General features: G+C 37.3%; 1 protein-coding gene and 1 pseudogene across 2 annotated transcripts; both read right to left on the reverse strand.

Annotated features, from left to right (window-relative positions):
* Window positions 1-1431: 1431 nt before the first annotated feature.
* Window positions 1432-2682, reverse strand: LOC146902944 (stress-response A/B barrel domain-containing protein DABB1 pseudogene; annotated as a pseudogene). The gene is made up of 2 exons (XR_015022624.1): window positions 2530-2682; window positions 1432-2372 (listed from the first exon to the last, which is right to left on the reverse strand). The product of XR_015022624.1 is annotated as a stress-response A/B barrel domain-containing protein DABB1 pseudogene (transcript).
* A 7144-nt stretch (window positions 2683-9826) lies between these two features.
* LOC146902945 (stress-response A/B barrel domain-containing protein UP3-like) lies at window positions 9827-15999 on the reverse strand. The gene is made up of 2 exons (XM_085738651.1): window positions 15717-15999; window positions 9827-10710 (listed from the first exon to the last, which is right to left on the reverse strand). The coding sequence occupies exons 1-2, from the start codon at window positions 15959-15961 to the stop codon at window positions 10134-10136; spliced, it is 822 nt and encodes a 273-aa protein (XP_085594777.1). The 5' UTR covers window positions 15962-15999; the 3' UTR covers window positions 9827-10133.
* Window positions 16000-19694: the final 3695 nt, after the last annotated feature.

The raw sequence follows: 19694 nt of genomic DNA on the forward strand, positions 1-19694 counted from the left end.
TTAGTATAAAATCGGATTTATTTTATAATTTCGAATAAAAATGAATTAGTATAGAATAAAATCGGTTTTTACACAAGGTGTGCAAGTTAACTTGCGCATAGACCATGGGTGCGTGACTTAACTCACGCATTGGTTACAACGTGCGTTAGTTAAGTCACGCTACGTGACTTAACATGCACAAGGACATTTTTGGTAGGCTTGCAGGGTGCGAGCAAAAGGTGCTGGGTGGAGAGCAAAATTCTTACTATATTGGGCTTTAAGCAACCATGTGAAATTAAACATCACATCTTAACTAAATTCTTAAGGCGTTCGATTTATGAGTTATTTCATTTATATATTGTAACATCCATTTATTTTTATGCAGTATGAGACTCTTGGTCACAATTTGACATAACAACACTAATAAAATGGTTTAGTTTTGTCTAAAGAAAAATGTTGTACATACGAGCTTTGAGGCAAACAAGGACTCAATAACTCAGAGTAACGAGTCATATTTTTTTGTCTAGGAGTAACGAATCATTTATGAGAGCTATTGAGGACGAGTCCAACATTTTGGGCTAGCTCTTGCAGAGGATGACAGGGCTACATCATTTTATGAAAATGATCTGGATGTACTCCCTCCGTCCCAATTTAATTGACCTACTTTGGTTTTTCACACAGATTAAGAAAAGTGTATAAATAAAGGGGAAAGTGGAATATATTGTATTGGGAATGATAAAAGTAGTATTATTTAGTGTTATATTGTATTGGAAATGATGAAAGTTGTATTGATAATTGAAATGGGTCAGTTATTTTGGGACACTTTTTTTTAGAAAATGGGTCAATTATTCCGGGACGGAGGGAGTAGTATATTTTCAAACAAACTAATCCTCTGAGAAATTAATTTAATGATACACAAACATGTGATGTGTATTACTACTATATACACATAATGACAAGTTTATAATATGTTATGCTCCCCTAAAAAACTGTTTATAATATGTTATGCTAAACTCAAATGAAAATGCTCAATCAACTCGGTAAACTAACAAATTACGTAATCCAAATGATTCCCTGTAAAGAAGAATAAAAGGGTTCCAAAAGGTCAATGATTGTCTAACAAGTAAACATCAAAAAGTATCTAGTAAATCATCTTCCAGTTTTACTTTTCTAGTCTACTACTAGTAGTTATTACACCGAGAAACTCATAAAGAACATGACCACGGTGACAGTCAAAAAGAAGAAGAAAACAGAGAGATATATTAAAATTGTAAAGAACATGACATCAAAATTAAGGTGGCTTGGATTATACTTCATCAATATTTCACTGTTTTGTCAAAAAAACATCATCAATATTTCACTACAGAAATATTTTATGGAATTAACTTGCTTAAGCACATGATGCTAGAAGAATGAAAATTTTGAAATATTTCACACAGTGCACGCTGAAAGTAGCTAAAGTAGCAAATCATGAATATTCCCACTCAACCAATTTAATAAAGATCAACTTACCTAATTTCGGAGGTAGGTAGACTATATAAATCGTGTCATATCATCATCGTACCTAACTAACATCACATTACAATGGGTAACATTAATTCAACTAGCAAACAGGACTTTTAGTCAAAACAAAAATATCAAAGTAAAAAAACCTCGTCAAGATGATGTTGGGCTATGCATCACATACCCAAGGACCAGTACAGTGTCCAGGTTTTCCTTAATCTTATCATTCATGTGATACTTACCAAATTTCTCATCAGAATCAGCTTCCTGCAATTCAGTTAAACCTGGAAAAACTGCAACGGAACCAATAGAGAATCCTTTAGCTCTACCAGGAGAGAAATTTTTCCCACAGTTAAAGTGAACAGCTTTTTCATGTTGAATTCCACTTATACCCTTCAAAACCTCATTTTTCACTTCTTCTCCCAAACCCTCCTTCAACTTGAAGAACACAACTTGCAGAGCAGATCCATGTTGTAGAACCAAGTCCTTACCGTGAACCTCGGTGACCCAATCAAGAGCCATGGTTTCATCAACTATAGGCTTGTTATCTTTGATGACAGCCAAGTGTGTAGGGTGCACTGCATAGGCATGGAGATCTTCCTTGGATCTGAATCTACTATGAATCATGTGAGTGAAACTGAAAGATGAAAGGGAATTGGAGGATTGAATACTTACCAACGGACCCATAGTTAAGTGAAGTGGCTCTTCAAGAGAGACAAGGGAATTCACTTGCTTCACCATGGAATCAATCGCTGATTGTGGAGCGTCTTCTTTGATCCTGAACAGCACCACATGCTCGATTATTGATAACATCCTTTCTTTCTGTTGTTGGTTCTCAATGTTCCCTGCAAAATAACTCTCCCATATTCAATACTTCCTTCATTCTTTAACTTTAATACTTTTAACAGTTTAACTAACCAAATAACGGTCCATTCCCACGGTTTACCTGATTTTTGCATAGTAGTTAAGTTCAATATTATGTTAAGATATATTTTTTTAAATTGATATTATATAAGAAAAAAAATAGTTTTGTGACTAGAAATTTACGGAGTTCAACTCTTGTATACTACAACGTCATTTGTCAACTTAGCTATACTTACAAGAAAAAAAATTAAGTGAAGGTATTGTACAATTTCATGTAAAAAACAATTAGGTGATTTCATGTAAGCCTTATTCAATCAATAATATTGTTTTAATTACAATTTTCGTCATTTTTTTTTTGCTTGAAGAAGCTAAATTATGTGATTGAATTTAATTTTACTTGCACTTTTGAATATATGTTTATGTTACATATATCTTGAATCATAGAAACTCAATGACAATTATTAGATAATGATAAAATCTCGGTCTTTTGTATTTCTTACTCAAGAGGGTTGCTCTTTGGTTAATGTTTTAATTTGATCTATGTTGATGAAAACATTGTTTGATGTAAATAAAATTGTAATATTGGATCAAATTTGAAATATTGTTGGAAATAAGTTGTTTTCAACTTGGTTTTAATGTTGGAAACAAAAAAAATTGTATTGTCTCGCAAAAAACCACAACAATTGAACAAACTCAAACCACATTGATTTGGTTTTGTTCGATTTTTATTTTAATAGGCAACCAAACCAAACTAAACCATATCATTTTTTTATCTTGCAGTTTGGATAACTTTTAGCCTAAAAACCGAAACAAACTGCAAACACACATAGTTGTATATAGTCTATATTATAAGTCTAATTGATGAATTTGAAAATTGAATTTTTGTTTATATATGAAATTGGAGAGAATATTAGTTAGAGGATATAACCATAAAAATGTATTATCTCAGTTCCAAAACATCAAAAATTGATCAAAACACTCTCAAATCTATAATACACCTTCATCTTATCCAATACAATATGTCAACTATGATTTGAATTTGATTAAACTCACGCCAATGATATGATGAGGGAACAAAATTTGCAGCAACCAATAAGCAAAATGACCCTTGCAAATTTGGTTGTCTAGACTTGTGCAAATCATTTTCTACATGTTGTTTCTTGGTCGTTACTTAATCAAATCCAAGAAACAAACTATTGTGTAGTTTTCTTCTCCAAAATCTAAGTAGAATTAAAGAATCAAAACAATGAAATCTATCAAGTCTTTTATCACTAAATTTAGTGATAAAATTGGAGAGCAATTTCATTAAACTATTTTGTACATAAAATGATTGCCTGCGTAGAATTGTGTTACACTTATTGTGTATCGTCATAGAACTATTATCATCTATAAAAAGCCTAAAAGAATACCTCCACTTTTATACACTCCTTATAGTTTGTGGCACACCCTGCCTAGATGACAGAGAAACTTAGACAATTCAAGCTGGAAATGGATGCTCTTCATTTCCTCTCTACATTTCTTCACTCCATCACTCAAGTTTAGTAATTTTGAGGAGTTTGATCCTCTGTATTTCTAAAAATAATGAGTGTGAAGCATGTGAGTGAAGGTTAATGAAGAGGAGCGATTGCGTAGGAGAGGGCCTACGGTAAGATGGAGGACTTGATCAAGGGAGATGAGAGAACCGAGATTGTTGATCATGGAGGTGATTTTGGAGGGCCAATTATTTGAGTGTATAGTAAACGATATTTAGGCCTTGAACCGTCATAATATTCCTAAAGGCTTAGAAGCCCTCCAGAAAGGCTCTAAGACCTCCAGAAAGGCTCAGGCGCCCTCCAGAAGGGCTCCTGAGACTCTGGCGCGCTCGCCTTGAGGCACCGCCCTTCTAGGCTTCTAGAAACCTCTAGAAACCGCCTAAAATACATAAATACCCCTGTTGCTTGGGAACCAAGCAAACCGAAACCCAAGCCCATGACAGGCTATAAATACTACTCTTGAGAGCATTCTCAAGGCATCTAATCATCAGTCTAAAACCCTAGTACACGATCCTTAGCCCTAGAATCCTTACCGTACTTTTGCAAGTACAGTTGGCGCCGTCTGTGGGAACCTCGGTAAAACTAACCTAGGCCACACCCTTATTCTAATGGCGATTTAGAAAACACAAACGATAAACTCTATATCGCATTCCTCACTGAGAGGGAGAAACCTTTTCTCAATCTCTCAGGCCATATCCACGATGACCCAATCCTCCGGTCACGATGTCGTTCGGTGAAAATCAGTTTGAAAGCATGGCAGCAACCTCGCCGCCGATAAGAAGTTGCTTCGTCGCCGCATGTCAACACCTCATCTCGTTCTCACACAGAGTAACCACCTCCAAAGTTATACATGGCAAAGTAACTATCGCTACGCACCCACTACGGCAGTTGTTTTCTCATTTCGTCCACCAGGGGCGAGAGAGGTCGCGATTGTAATGTTTTCAGGTACCCCTCCAGCTGTCTCCAAACGATGGCCCATAAAACGATTCCCGAACCTCAGTTTTCATCTCGCCGGGAAGAATTTGGTCGAAGCCGCCGACGCTGCTCGTCCTGCGTATGAATCCAATTACATCCGAATGAATTTTTCGATCAGGTTTTGCATTCCTTTATTATTTAAACACGCACATGTATCTCCCATGGAATAGAATCGAAGCATAAAACAAGTTTCGTAAGTTACGCACCAACTGTGTTGGTAATTGGATTATCGCTCTTTTTCTCTTTCTTATTGAACTGTCTCTGATTTGAAATCAATTAACAGATTGAAACACTAGTTTAAATTATCACCTATATACCTATCTTTTCTTGTTAGTTATGATTTTTTTGAAGTAGCTTTAGATTGAAGGCTTAAATTTCAATCTCTTATGATGTTCTATAACCAATTGATTGTGTACTTGATAGTAGAGCAGCTGGCCGTGTATGTTACAAGTTAGATATGTATTGTTCCTATAGGAAAGTGGATGGAATTCAAGTTGAATTGCTGAACGGAAATCAATGTTGGCTGAGATTACTAGTGCTATTCATGGCAACTAGTTCAAATATATTAAATGATGTTCTATATTTGCCCTTCTTTAATATCAATTTATTTTCATAACGAATGTTTGAATTAGATTGTGGATTCGATGATGATTGGTTTAGGAATGCTGAACAATGGACTTTACCACCTGGAAGCTACTGTTTTAAGTCTAAAGTGTCAGCTTCAAGTCACCTAATTTGTACTCAGATGAACACTCCAAGGGAACACTGTGCAACCGTAGCAACATCACTCGAGACTCAAGAGCGAAATTAACAATCAGGTTTCATCTTCCCGATCATTAAGTGTAGAACAAACTGTATGACTAAGGTAATCCAAAAGTACTCATTTATCCAATCAAATTGGTGCCTTATGTCTTTGAAAAAATATTAGTTGTATGAATTGACATCCTCATTTGCTTTGGAGATTATTTTTGGTACATATACATGGACGACCAACTGCCTGATTATTATTCTTTGCTAATCTATTATTTCAGCAACAATATTTCATATCTATTCTGATGGACGAGTGAGTGTAAGAGGAGTAAGAAATAAGATAATGGGCGAGTTAGTTCCAATTCAACTAGATGAGTTAAGCCACAACTTAATACGAGAAAGAAGAGAATAAGAAATATAGGTAGAAGAAATAGTTCCCTTTAACGCGAGAAAAAATAGAATAGTATACTTAAGTAAAAGACGTAATTCATTTAGCAGTAGAATAACAAGAGTAAAATAGCTATAAGTATTCCTTTGTCACTAGCAGAATTATTACAACACCCTTTAACTATCCTAGGTACCCAATGGCACAAGTGAAGTGTAGTATTGTTAAAAGGTCACATAAAAGGGATTCTGTCAAGGAAAGCCTTGGTATTTAAGTGGTCCAGGTGACCCACCTCTCTTTCCTGGGAACCCCTTTTATGCACCATTTACTTTGCAAACTAAACTAATGCTTAGTAAAACATAAGTATTAGACTAATAGCCACATGTTAGGATAAAGACAAAATGGACCCAAATAGAAGAATAAAATGAAGCAGAAGACTTAGTTCTAACTTCATAGGTGGGGGTAGAGACATAGAAAATAAAGTACCAAGCAAGTTAAAGTTCAAGTTAGTAGGGAAAATAGAGGGAGTATAAAATAAATAGAACGAAGTGGGCAAGTTAGTATGAATCTAATAAGGAAATAGCGAATTTCGATTTAGGAAAAGTAGTAAGAAGAATTAAATCCAATCTAATAAGAAGAAAGAAAAATATCACAAGATAATTAAGAAAGTTGTGGAGTGAGAAAAGCGAAAAAGAATAGGAAGAGGAGTAAGAAATGTGGGCGAGTTAATAAGAGAAGAATAGTTAGTTCTCATTAAGTATGATTGCATATGATTAAAGGCTCCTTTATTTATGATATTGAAGGAAAGTATGGAAGAATTGTTATATTTCAGATAAATAAGGTTTGGGAGGCAAAACAAGCCCGCCAAAGGCAAGGTTAACGAAAGGAGAGTACTCGCCAAACAACACGCCATAATGCATATGGAAGCAATTGTCCCGCCATTAAGAACAGGAATATGAAACTCTAAGTTATCCTAACCTTTATCAAACTTTGAGATTTGTTTTGCAGGTTTTTAACAAGGATAAAAGCCTTCTCAGAGTGAAGCCTTCCCTCAGAGTGGGAAGCATGATTAAAGCCTTCTCAGAGAAAAGTCTTCCCCCAGAGCGGGAAGCAAAAGTCCTCCTTCAGAGTAGGAGGCGCCTTCCATCAGAGTTGGAAGTGAAAAGTCTTCCCCCAGAGCGGGAAGCCAAAAGTCCTCCTTCAGAGTAGGAGGCGCCTTCCATCAGAGTTGGAAGTGAAAAGTCTTCCCCCAGAGCGGGAAGCAAAAGTCCTCCTTCAGAGTAGGAGGCACCTTCCATCAGAGTTGGAAGTGAAAAGTCTTCCCCCAGAGCGGGAAGCCAAAGTCCTCCTTCAGAGTAGGAGGCGCCTTCCATCAGAGTTGGAAGTGAAAAGTCTTCCCCCAGAGCGGGAAGCCAAAAGTCCTCCTTCAGAGTAGGAGGCGCCTTCCATCAGAGTTGGAAGTGAAAAGTCTTCCCCCAGAGCGGGAAGCCAAAAGTCCTCCTTCAGAGTAGGAGGCGCCTTCCATCAGAGTTGGAAGTGAAAAGTCTTCCCCCAGAGCGGGAAGCAGAAGTCCTCCTTCAGAGTAGGAGGCGCCTTCCATCAGAGTTGGAAGTGAAAAGTCTTCCCCCAGAGCGGGAAGCCAAAAGTCCTCCTTCAGAGTAGGAGGCGCCTTCCATCAGAGTTGGAAGTGAAAAGTCTTCCCCCAGAGCGGGAAGCCAAAAGTCCTCCTTCAGAGTAGGAGGCGCCTTCCATCAGAGTTGGAAGTGAAAAGTCTTCCCCCAGAGCGGGAAGCCAAAAGTCCTCCTTCAGAGTAGGAGGCGCCTTCCATCAGAGTTGGAAGTGAAAAGTCTTCCCCCAGAGCGGGAAGCCAAAAGTCCTCCTTCAGAGTAGGAGGCGCCTTCCATCAGAGATGGAAGTGAAAAGTCTTCCCCCAGAGCGGGAAGCAAAAGTCTTCCCTCAGAGTGGGAAGCGCCTTCCATCAGAGTTGGAAGTGTAAAATAAAAAGTCTTCCCTCAGAGTGGGAAGCACGCCTTCCCTCAGAGTGGGAAGTGCGATTAAAAAAGCGCTACTACTACGACGTCAACGAAATCTACAAATCGACAAGCGCCCTAAACGTCAAAGGCTCTGGCGGGGTGGAAAATCGGCAAATCGACTCCATTAGAAAAACAAGAGAATGAAAAAAAAAAAAGTCTCCAAATCGCCAAACAAATGAAGGTCAACCGAGCCGACAAAAGTCGTCGGAACATCAACGCCAAATGTTGAGAATCTGAGGTGACACAGTCACCGGAGCATATAAGAAAATAAGCACGACAATTCAAAATCGTTGAAAATCGCCGAAGCATCAAAAGTAATAAAATTGTTTATGTAAATCTCCAAAACGAATTCGGCAAACAAAATCGATGCAAATTTAATGAGGAATCGCCATAAAGAAGTCAACTCGTCACGACGTACAAACCACTTCGCCTTGTCCCAAGACTCGTGCTTGGGGGGCTGTGAGAGGTCGACCTATAAAACAATTCGAATATATACTCCCTGGGGGTCTTCGAAGAAAACGAAAAATCACCCTAGGGGGACTCTCCAAGTTCGGACAAACGACGCCCATAGGCACATACGTACTAAAAACAAAACATTAAGCAAATTCAAACACTTCGTCTTGTTCCAAGACTCGTGCTTGGGGGGCTGTGAACCACCAAAACCTTCCTAAAGACTTAAATGACCTCTAGAAGGTCCAGTCCCATGTTATCATCACTTCGCCTTGTCCCAAGACTCGTGCTTGGGGGGCTGTGAACCGTCATAATATTCCTAAAGGCTTAGAAGCCCTCCAGAAAGGCTCTAAGACCTCCAGAAAGGCTCAGGCGCCCTCCAGAAGGGCTCCTGAGACTCTGGCGCGCTCGCCTTGAGGCACCGCCCTTCTAGGCTTCTAGAAACCTCTAGAAACCGCCTAAAATACATAAATACCCCTGTTGCTTGGGAACCAAGCAAACCGAAACCCAAGCCCATGACAGGCTATAAATACTACTCTTGAGAGCATTCTCAAGGCATCTAATCATCAGTCTAAAACCCTAGTACACGATCCTTAGCCCTAGAATCCTTACCGTACTTTTGCAAGTACAGGCCTAGAGATAAAAAGCAAAGTGCCGACAAAGCAAGGAATGGGTATGACAGTTTTTAGAGGCAATGCCGTACTGAACGTCGAAGGGAAGTGGAAACCTCTTAATGGCATTTGCTTGCTTTCTAGCGTGGACGTCCCAAACTTCTTGTGTAGAGGAGAAAAAGAGCTTTAGGCCATATATGTATGTTGAGCTCACAGAGAATTCTAAAAAGTGACTTGGGAGTTGGGATAGCTCTAGTGGAGAGTGAATATGGCTGAAGAATACAGAAGGAGAAAGATTAATAGTGCATGTGGGTGATAATGATAAGAAAAAGGATAGCATGAAATTAAATAAAATCTCAACTTAGTCTATTAAGTATAACTCTCCAACTTTCAAGACTAATTTATCTATATTTAGAACTAAATTGGAAGAGAGTGTGATATATATTCCAATGACTAAATTGAAGGTTTTTTCCATGAAATTTGAAGAAAAGGAATGGTGGGGACTAGGGGTAAGTGTGAAACTGTGTAAGGTTGCTCTAATAATTTCATGCACCCTTTGCAGGTATATCATTATGCTATTTTACACACAACATCAACTTAAAATTCAAGGAAAATGTTAAAATTTAAGTCCACAGGCATGATCCCATCATTAAGCTTTTTTCCTGTAAGACCATCACATTCATAAGCTTACTAAAGCTTTTATTATCATGTTTTGGATGATTAACCCCTAATATAAGGGTTAGCTTTGGTTAACTTATAATATGATCTTATTCACTGAAATAAATATTTGTGACATTGTTTGAAAGAACCTTCGAAAACAACTTACAACAAGTTCATAAGCTATTTCTAGTTCAAATTTTTCTTCATAAGCTCTCCAAGATGTAATAAAACTGCAAAATAGAGAGTCTGAGATACAACAAGTCTACAATGATACAATACACACAGAAGTGAAAATGTACCAAACTTAATTAATGTTCTACATTGCATTGAAACTTTATTATGTAAGTAAAAATTCAAAAACAATGATCAAACAGAAATAAAATAACCTTGATCAAAGACTTGCTGATTGAGGAGGTGGTGGCGGCGGCACAACATAATCAACGACAACAACACTCTCAATCTGATCCCTAACCTTATCCTTCTGAAAATTGACCAACTCATGATTGGAATCATGTTCCTCCATCTCCTTCTCTCCCGGAAAAACCGCTAACGAAGCAATCGAATATCCTTTAGCTCTCGCCGGAGAGAAATTCTCACCATAGGAAATTTGCTTAACCTGTTGAAAATTTTCTGGAATTTCTTTAATAACCTGTAAAACCTTATCATTAACAACATTCTCCTCCTTCAATTTCAAGAACATAACTCTCATCGCAGAACCCTCCTTCGGAACCAAATCCTCACCGTTAAGATCCTCAGCGATCCAATCAACGGCCATGATATCATCAATGATAGGAAGCACGTTTCCTTTAACAACGCTGACGTGGCTGGGGTGAGCGGAATAAGCTTCGAGATCTTGTTTGGTTTTGTAACGAGTGTGGAGCATGTGAGTGAAGGTTAAGGAAGTGGAGCGATTACGTAGGAGAGGGCCTACGGTAAGATGGAGGACTTGATCAAGGGAGATGAGAGAACTATTATGAAAGAGAGAAAAGTGAATGAATCTCTTATTCTTCATTGATTGAATGTGATCAATACAAAGTTATTTATACATGATATGGATTGTATGCTAAGTAATGTAAGCTAGCAACTAGAGTATTACAACTTCTAATGATAACTTGCTGCGCAAGTTATCTCTAATAACATGAAGGAACTTGAACTGTGATAGTCCCCCTCAAGTTGGAGGTTTATATATGTCTATTAAACCCAACTTGAACAAAAGAGAGTTGAATGGCTGAGGAAGAAGAGATTTAGTGAAGAAATCTGCCAATTGATTTTGTGAGGAAATTGGAAGAAGCTTCATGATTCCTGCTGCAATCTTTTCTCTAACAATGTGGCAGTCAATCTCTAGATGTTTAGTTCTCTCATGAAACACAGGATTGGCTGATATATGAAGTGCGCTTTGATTGTCACAATATAAAACAGGAACTCTAGTGCATGTGACTTGTAAATCCTTGAGCAAATATAAGAGCCATTGCAGTTCACAAGTGGCTGCACCAAGTGCTCTATACTCAGCCTCAGATGAGGATCTGGATACAGTAAGCTGCTTCTTAGTCCTCCATGAAATCAAGGAATCCCCAAGAAAGAAACATTGTCCAGATATAGACCTTCTAGTATCCTTACATCCTGCCCAGTCTGCATCTGAATAACCTTGAATGTAAGGAAGTGAGGATCTTGGGAAGAAAAGACCTTTGCCAGGACATGTTTTGAGATACTTGAGTACTCTTAATGCTGCATTGTAGTGTGTTTGAGTTGGCTTTGACAAGAACTGGCTTAACTGCTGGGTAATGAAAGTGATGTCTGGCCTAGTTGCATTCAAATACAATAATCTGCCAACAAGCCTTCTGTATGCAGGAATATCTGGATATGGAGGTGATGAATCATTGTATAGTTTGATGGATGGATCTGAAGGGGTGGCTACAGGTTTAGAATCCAAGAAACCTGAATCAGTCAACAGATCCAAGCAATATTTCCTCTGACATAAAGAGATACCCAGTTTTGAATGAGCAACTTCCAAACCCAAAAAATATTTGAGCTGGCCCAAATCTTTGATTTTGAAAGAACTATGAAGAATGTTCTTAATGAAAGTGAATTCATCCAGAGAGTTGCCAGCCAAGATAATATCATCTACATACACTAAAAGTGCAGTAAAATGATGCTCAGTATGCTTGATGAATAGAGAATGATCTGCTGAAGCATGTGTATAGCCATGAGTAAGTAACAAAGAAGCCAGTTTCTCATACCATTTCCTACTGGCCTGTTTGAGACCATACAGGGATTTGAGCAGTTTGCAGCATTGATTAGGTTTATTGATGGAAACACCAGGAGGAATCTCCATGTACACATCTTCTTGGAGATCTCCATGCAGGAAAGCATTGTTTACATCAAGTTGATGAAGATGCCAATTGTTTAAAGAAGCAAGAGCCAGTACTAATCTGATGGTGGTATGCTTAGCTACAGGTGAGTAAGTGTCAAAATAGTCCAATCCTTCCACCTGATTATAACCCTTAGCAACCAATCTGGCCTTGTATCTCTCAATAGTGCCATCTGCATGATGCTTAATTTTGTAAATCCATCTGCAGCCTATTGGTTTGGCATTGGGAGGTAGGTCAATGATTTTCCAAGTTCCAGTATTTTCAAGTGCAGTGAGCTCTACTTGCATAGCTTGCCTCCAACATTCAAACTTGTTTGCCTCAGTGAAGGATTTTGGTTCAGTATGAGTATGAAGAGACAAAATGAAATGAGAATGAGAGTTAGAAATATTATGATAAGAGATAAAATTGTCAATAGTATGTAAAGTATTAACAGATGTAGATGGTTTATTTTGACAAATGAAATCCTTCAAATAAGAAGGAGTGGTTTTATTTCTGGAGGATTGTCTGATTGGGGGAGGAGGAGAAATGTCATTGAGGGGTTGAGTGGTGGTAAGAGTCTCACAAGAAGGAGAGGGAACAATGACAGTGGTTGAAGAAGGAGAAGATGGAGCTTCATCAGATGAAAGATCTGAAGAAGATGGAAAAGATGTGAAATACTCCCAATCATGACTCTGAGATGAAGAATTTGACTTATAGGGTAAGACACATTCATGAAAAACAACATGTCTGGAAATGAAAATTTCCTTGGTGTGAAGATCATATAAGACAGAACCTTTGAAACCTAACTTGTAACCTAAGAAAACTGACTTTCTGGCTCTTGGTTCAAGTTTGGTTCTGTGACTTTGAACAGATGAAGCATAGCATAGGCAACCAAAAACCTTAAAAGTATTGACATCTGGTGGATTGTCATAGAGTAAATGATAAGGAGAATGATTGTGAAGAACAGGTGTGGGAACCCTATTGATTATGAAGACAGCATATAGGAAAGCATATGACCAAAAAGATAAAGGTAATTTGGATTGATACAATAAAGCTCTGCCTATATTCAAAATATGTTGATGCTTTCTCTCCACTCTCCCATTTTGCTGGGGGGTTTCAACACAAGATCTTTGATGCAAAATACCTTTAGAGGCATAATAGTCATGAAGGAGAAACTCAGAACCATTGTCAGTTCTGATGACTTGGGGTATGGTATGAAATTGATTTTCAATCATGGCAATGAAGTTTTTAATGTGAAGGGGTACTTCAGCTTTAGTTTTAAGTAATATGATCCACAAGAATCTAGTGTGATCATCAACAATGGTAAGAAAATATTTATGACCATGAACTGAGTTAATAGCAAGAGGGCCCCAAATGTCAAAATGCAGTAATTGAAATTTACTAGTAGCATGAGAAGAACTATTAGAAAAAGGCAATTTCTTATGTCTTGCAAAGTGACAAATGTCACATGCAGCTTTATTATCAACAATAATAGAGGGATACAAATGACTCATAGAAGAAAGTCTTTGATTAGACAAGTGACCAAGCCTGAAGTGCCAAAGGGCAGATTCAGGAATCCTAGAACTATCAAAGACAGTTGAAGACTTAGAAATGCTAGAATCTGAAACATTACAAGCACTATGTGCTACATTATTAGGTAAAGACTTGAAACTATTTTGAAGTTGCAACTTCTGAGTGACATATTGCATGGACAATTTGTAGAGACCATCTGATTTCTCACCCAAACCAATCATCCTCAGTGATGTCACATCCTGTATAACACATTTATTAGAAACAAAATTGACACTGCAAGATAAGGATTCACACATTTTGGATACTGAAATCAAGTTAACTTTGAATTCAGGAGAATACAGGACATGATGCAGATACAAATGAGGAGTGAAAGAGACATTGCCAGCATGATGCACATAAACAGAATTACCATTAGGAAGAGTAACAAGGACAGGTTTAATTTGATAAAATGAAGTAAAATGAGATTTAGAGAAACAAATGTGATCATTAGCTCCTGAATCTATGATCCAAACAGGTACAGAATTAACATGAAAAGAACAGGAGAAAACACTTTGTATACCTGACTGTAAAGGAGCAATGGGAACAGTTGGAGAGGTAGTAATTTGGTTAGATGTAGAGGCAGGTGTCTGAGGCAACAAGGTTGCTTGTTGAAGCAAGCTCACAAGGTGCTCATATCTGTCTTGAGAAATACTGAAACCTGAATCACCATTCCCATGCTCAGTGTTACTTGCATTTTCAGATTCAACTGTAACACTATTTGTGGATCCATGTGTAACATTATTGGAATTTGCTGATTTGTTAGCATTAGGAAATCCATGCTTGAGATAACAAGTGTCAATGGTATGATTAGTACGATTGCAAAAAGTGCAATGTCTAGAGGAATTCTTGTTATGATTGTAAGATCCTCTGCCACGACCATAAGGTTTCTTGGAATCAGTGGCATTAACTAAGACACTTGATTCATCAGCAGGAAGAGAAAGAATAGGTGCATGGTTACTTTCCTCTTGAATCACCAAAGAGTACACCTTATTCAGAGAAGGTAAAGGATCCATAAGCAAGATCTGAGTCTTGACCACAGAAAATTGATCGTTCAAACCAACAAGGAACTGCATAATCTGATCCTCAACTCTGTATTCATGAGCAAGAGTTGAAGATTCACAACGGCATTGGTGGAGGCAAGAACACTTTGGAAGAGGTCTATGTGAATTCAGTTCTTCCCAAAGTGCACGCATTTCAGTGAAGTATTCAGAAACCGTTTTGCTTCCTTGCTTGAGGTTGTTAATGGAAGAACGAAGAGTTGAAATTCTGATTCTATCAGCTTTGGAAAATCTTTCTTTTAGATCTTCCCAAACTTCAGATGCATAATCATAGAAAACAATAGTTTGAGCAATAGATTCAGAAACTGAATTGATAATCCATGAGTGTATTAGATGATTGCAACGCTCCCACGCTGCTCTGTTCAAATCCATAGCATCTGGTTGAGGAAGAACGCCATTGATGAAGGCGAGTTTGTTCTTCGCTCCCAATGCACGCTTCATTGAACGACTCCAAGCCAAGTAATTGGAGCCGTTAAGCTTGGGAATGATTGTAACCGAATTTGGACCTTCGCTTGGATGAACATAGAAAACCGATTCAACATCTGGTTGATTCGGTGCAGCTTGAATGATGATAGGTGCTTGACGAGGAGGCATAGTGCAAGATGAAAACAATGCGTAAACACAGAAATTGGAGAAATTGAAGAAGAATTCACCGATTGAAGCAAAGAAGAAGAACAAAAAAGCTAAGAGAAAAAGCTTCAGTGAGCAACAATGGCGAAAAACAGAGTAGAATCAAAGGTTGAAGATGAAGATTGAAGCGGAAGCAACCGTAACAGAAAACGGTTAGGATCGTAACTTCTCTCTCAAGAGAGAGAAATCTGATACCATATTATGAAAGAGAGAAAAGTGAATGAATCTCTTATTCTTCATTGATTGAATGTGATCAATACAAAGTTATTTATACATGATATGGATTGTATGCTAAGTAATGTAAGCTAGCAACTAGAGTATTACAACTTCTAATGATAACTTGCTGCGCAAGTTATCTCTAATAACATGAAGGAACTTGAACTGTGATAAGAACTGAGATTGTTAATCATGGAGGTGATTTTAGAGGGCTCGGTGTCTTGTTTGACTTTGAAGAGAACGATGTGTTCTATGGTTTGGGATTTGGATTGGGTTGTTGACATGGTTTTGATTGAAGAAGATCTTGATGGAAATGAGAGAAGATGTGGTGTGAGGTGTTTTGAAGATCGAATGCGAAGTGGAAATGAAAGCTGCGTTGTTCTCAGACACAACATCGTTTGCACTGGAAATGATGGTGACCGGGATAGTGGGTGGGTCACTTGATTCTTGTGAATCTAATATTATTTTTTTAATTATTAATTAATTTGCACGTGTAAAATATATCTGGGCTGAACTTTTTGCACCCCTATTTATTTATAGACTCTCCCCTCCATGTTATTTTTTTTTTTTTTTATCAAATTATCCCTATAGTAAAGTATAACGTTTTTATTTTTGGAAATTTAATTGCCTAATTTCTGGCTATGGTGGCCACATGTTTAACAAGATCTCATGTTTTCCATGATGTTCCAACATGAATAATGTTAACAACACATTCATATATTGTTTCTTCTTTTTTTACACAATTCGGTATGTTATGTCTAATATAAACTCTTTCATTAATTGAAAAATTTACGAGTTCCACTAAATGTTATCATTATTCATTAATACTTGAATTAGTACTAGTTGATGGTAATTGCTCTTTAGGAACACTAAAAAACTGAATGGTAATTGTTTTAGATTGCCTGTGAGCAATTTTTAGATGTTTATAGAGCAATTTCCCTACTTATTTTTAATGGTTGGGTCATGAGGCATAAGCCAGCAAGACGTTTACTCTCCACCCAGCACATTTTGCTCGCGCCCTGCAAGCCTACCAAAAATGCCCTTGCGCAAGTTAACTTGCGCAAGTGTTAATCATCCGCTACTTAACTAACGCTACGTGAGTTAACATGCGCAGCGTTAGTTAACTCACGTGGCGTGCTGTCTTAAGCATGCAGACCACCTCATTTCCTCATTTCTCACCTAAAAATCAAAAAAATCTCAAAAATCTCTCTCAAATCACCCAAATCCAAAATTCCTTCAAGTTCAAATCAAACAACACTCTAATAACAAGTAAGTTTTCATGATCAAACACCATTAACCTTTTATTTTTACATGTTAGATTTTTTCTCTTAGATTAGAAATTTTTTAGATGTAGAGTTTGTTTAAATTTTGGTGTTTTTAGCAAGAAATCATACAATGTTAGGATGTAAATGACTTGTGTTGCTTAAATGTTTAGATGTTTGCATGTTTATGTTGTAGTTTTGAGATTTTTTTTAGAGATGACTTGTTACATGCAAATGAGTAATATTGACTTGTGTTGCTTAAATGACTTGTTTAAATTTTGATTATTTTTACAATATATGCTACAATGTTACATGCAAATGAGTAATATTGCTTAATTATTTAGATGTTTGCATGTTTATTTTTAATGTATAATTTTTAAGGTTTATGTATAATATGCACTCCAAGTGTTTGATGAAATGTTTGAATGCGTTTTTTCATTGATTGTGTTTAATTTCTTATTGTGTAGATTTGAAGCAATGGCCGGGTGGATCGACGTTCATGCAGAATTCAACGGCGGAGAACCTCAGAGGTTGAAGGTTCGGTGTTTTGATGTAACGTTAAGAGGTCTCAAGGATCAACTGGATGAATTCAACCAAGGAGTCAGCCCCAGAGACACAAGGAGGGTGTAATACGTCCGGTATAAACGTCCAACGCTCGACGAGGGGAGGGTATCATTCACTTGGGTGGAGTTAAAGAACTACGAAAACGTGACGAGCATGTTTTGGGAGCACACCAAGTTCCAGTGAATCGATATGCGGGTGACGTTGCTGAGATCAACTGAAGATATCATCAACAGCTTGATTCCGCCAGAAGATCGTCATTAGTTAGGATAATAAGGTGCATTCCAACTACAACATTTGTCTTACCTCTGAAATGGGGTAATTCAAACTTGCCAAACGGCGAGGACTCAAGCATTTCGCTCGGCATTCATGTTTTTCCTTTGAAAAGATTAAATTCTTGTTAGGCTGGTTTAGATGAAGGTATTAGGTGTCAAGGAATGGACCTCATTTCGGTGGCACTTGAATACCTTCATCTAAATCAAGCCTAACAAAAATTTATTCTTTTCAAAGGAAAGCATGAATGTCGAGCGAAATGCTTGAGTCCTGTTGTTTGGCTAGTTTGAAATTACCCCATTTCAGAGGTATGACAATTGTTGTAGTTGAAATGCACATTCCAACTGCAACAATTGTCTTACACTGGATGGGGCAATTCAAACTTGTTAATCGGCATGACTCCAGCATACGATAAGCCTCTTGAATGCTGGTATTTAAGTGTCAAGGAATGGACCTCATTTCGTTGGCACTTGAATACCATCATTCAAGATGCTGATCGTATGCTGGAGTCCTGCTGCTTAGCAAATTTGAATTTTGCCCCATTCAGTGGTAAGATAATTGTTGCAGTTGGAAGGTACATTCCAGAATGTAATGTAATTGTTGACATACATGGCATTTATGTAATGTAACGAAACCTTAATTCGGATTTTTATTTGAATTCACGCTATCACAATTTTTATTCGAATTCATGTTATCGCAATATTTAATCAAATTCATGGTATCGCAATATTTATTCGAATTCACACTCTCGCAATTTTATTTTATTGACTTTATTCTAAAATTTTATTTACTTTATTCTAATTTATTTTATTCTAATTTAATTTATTTACTTTATTCTAATTTAGTTTATTTACTTTAGTATAAAAAAATTTATTGCGTTAGTTAAGTCACGCAGCGTGACTTAACTAACGCACCTTATAAGCTGTGCGTGAGGTAAGTCACGCACCTTATAAGTTATGCACCTTATAAGCTATGCGTTAGTTAACTTGCGCAAGGTGACCGGTACTAAAAACTGAAGCACAAACGTTTCTTGGACGGTAGTCAATGGTCTTCAATGAGTTTTGCACGTTTTCCTTAATATTTGACCACGTTTTTGGACCTCATTAAGTGCTATATACCTATACCACCTATAAAAACCCTCACATACTTCCTCTTTTCCTCACATTTTCTCCTCCCACTCTCTCCCCCTCTTTCTCTTCTTCTTTTGTTTTTATAGTTTCTAGGGTGTTTATACCCCTTTAGGTAAATACCGGTGGCTTTTGGGGGAAATAGTGGTCCATTAAGTTGGGGAAAAGGGCATCATCCCTTGAGGTAAATTTCGATTTGCTTCCTTTTACTCCCAAAATCTTTTTACCGTGGGTAAAAAGAATCATCATGGGGGTATAAAAGGAACCAAATATAAATTTACCTCAAGGGGTCTTGATGTCGTTTTCCCCAACACGATGAATCACTATTTTCCCCAAGAGCTATTAGCATATACCGAAGAGGGTAAAAATAAATATTAAGTAGATTAGTTAATTGGAATAAAAGATATGTATTGTTTATTGTAATCTTCGAATAATATTAATAAAATGAGAGTTCTATGTTCTATTTACTATTTGTATCTATTTTTGCATTTATTTTTGCATTTATTTTATAATTTCGAATAAAATTGAATTAGTATAAAATCGGATTTATTTTATAATTTCGAATAAAAATGAATTAGTATAGAATAAAATCGGTTTTTACACAAGGTGTGCAAGTTAACTTGCGCATAGACCATGGGTGCGTGACTTAACTCACGCATTGGTTACAACGTGCGTTAGTTAAGTCACGCTACGTGACTTAACATGCACAAGGGCATTTTTGGTAGGCTTGCAGGGTGCGAGCAAAAGGTGCTGGGTGGAGAGCAAAATTCTTACTATATTGGGCTTTAAGCAACCATGTGAAATTAAACATCACATCTTAACTAAATTCTTAAGGCGTTCGATTTATGAGTTATTTCATTTATATATTGTAACATCCATTTATTTTTATGCAGTATGAGACTCTT

This window comes from Medicago sativa, chromosome 8 (genome assembly GCF_051527215.1).
Source record: "Medicago sativa cultivar Bolivia chromosome 8, Bolivia_mono, whole genome shotgun sequence".
Lineage (NCBI taxonomy): Eukaryota > Viridiplantae > Streptophyta > Magnoliopsida > Fabales > Fabaceae > Medicago > Medicago sativa.

Excerpts from the sequence above, each read along its gene's own strand:
- LOC146902945 (XM_085738651.1), bottom strand. The coding sequence starts at position 15,961 with ATGTTGTGTCTGAGAACAACGCAGCTTTCATTTCCACTTCGCATTCGA. Across the intron at positions 10,711-15,716 it reads CACAGTTCAAGTTCCTTCAT|TTCTCTCATCTCCCTTGATC; the intron begins GTTATTAGAGAT and ends CTTTCATAATAG.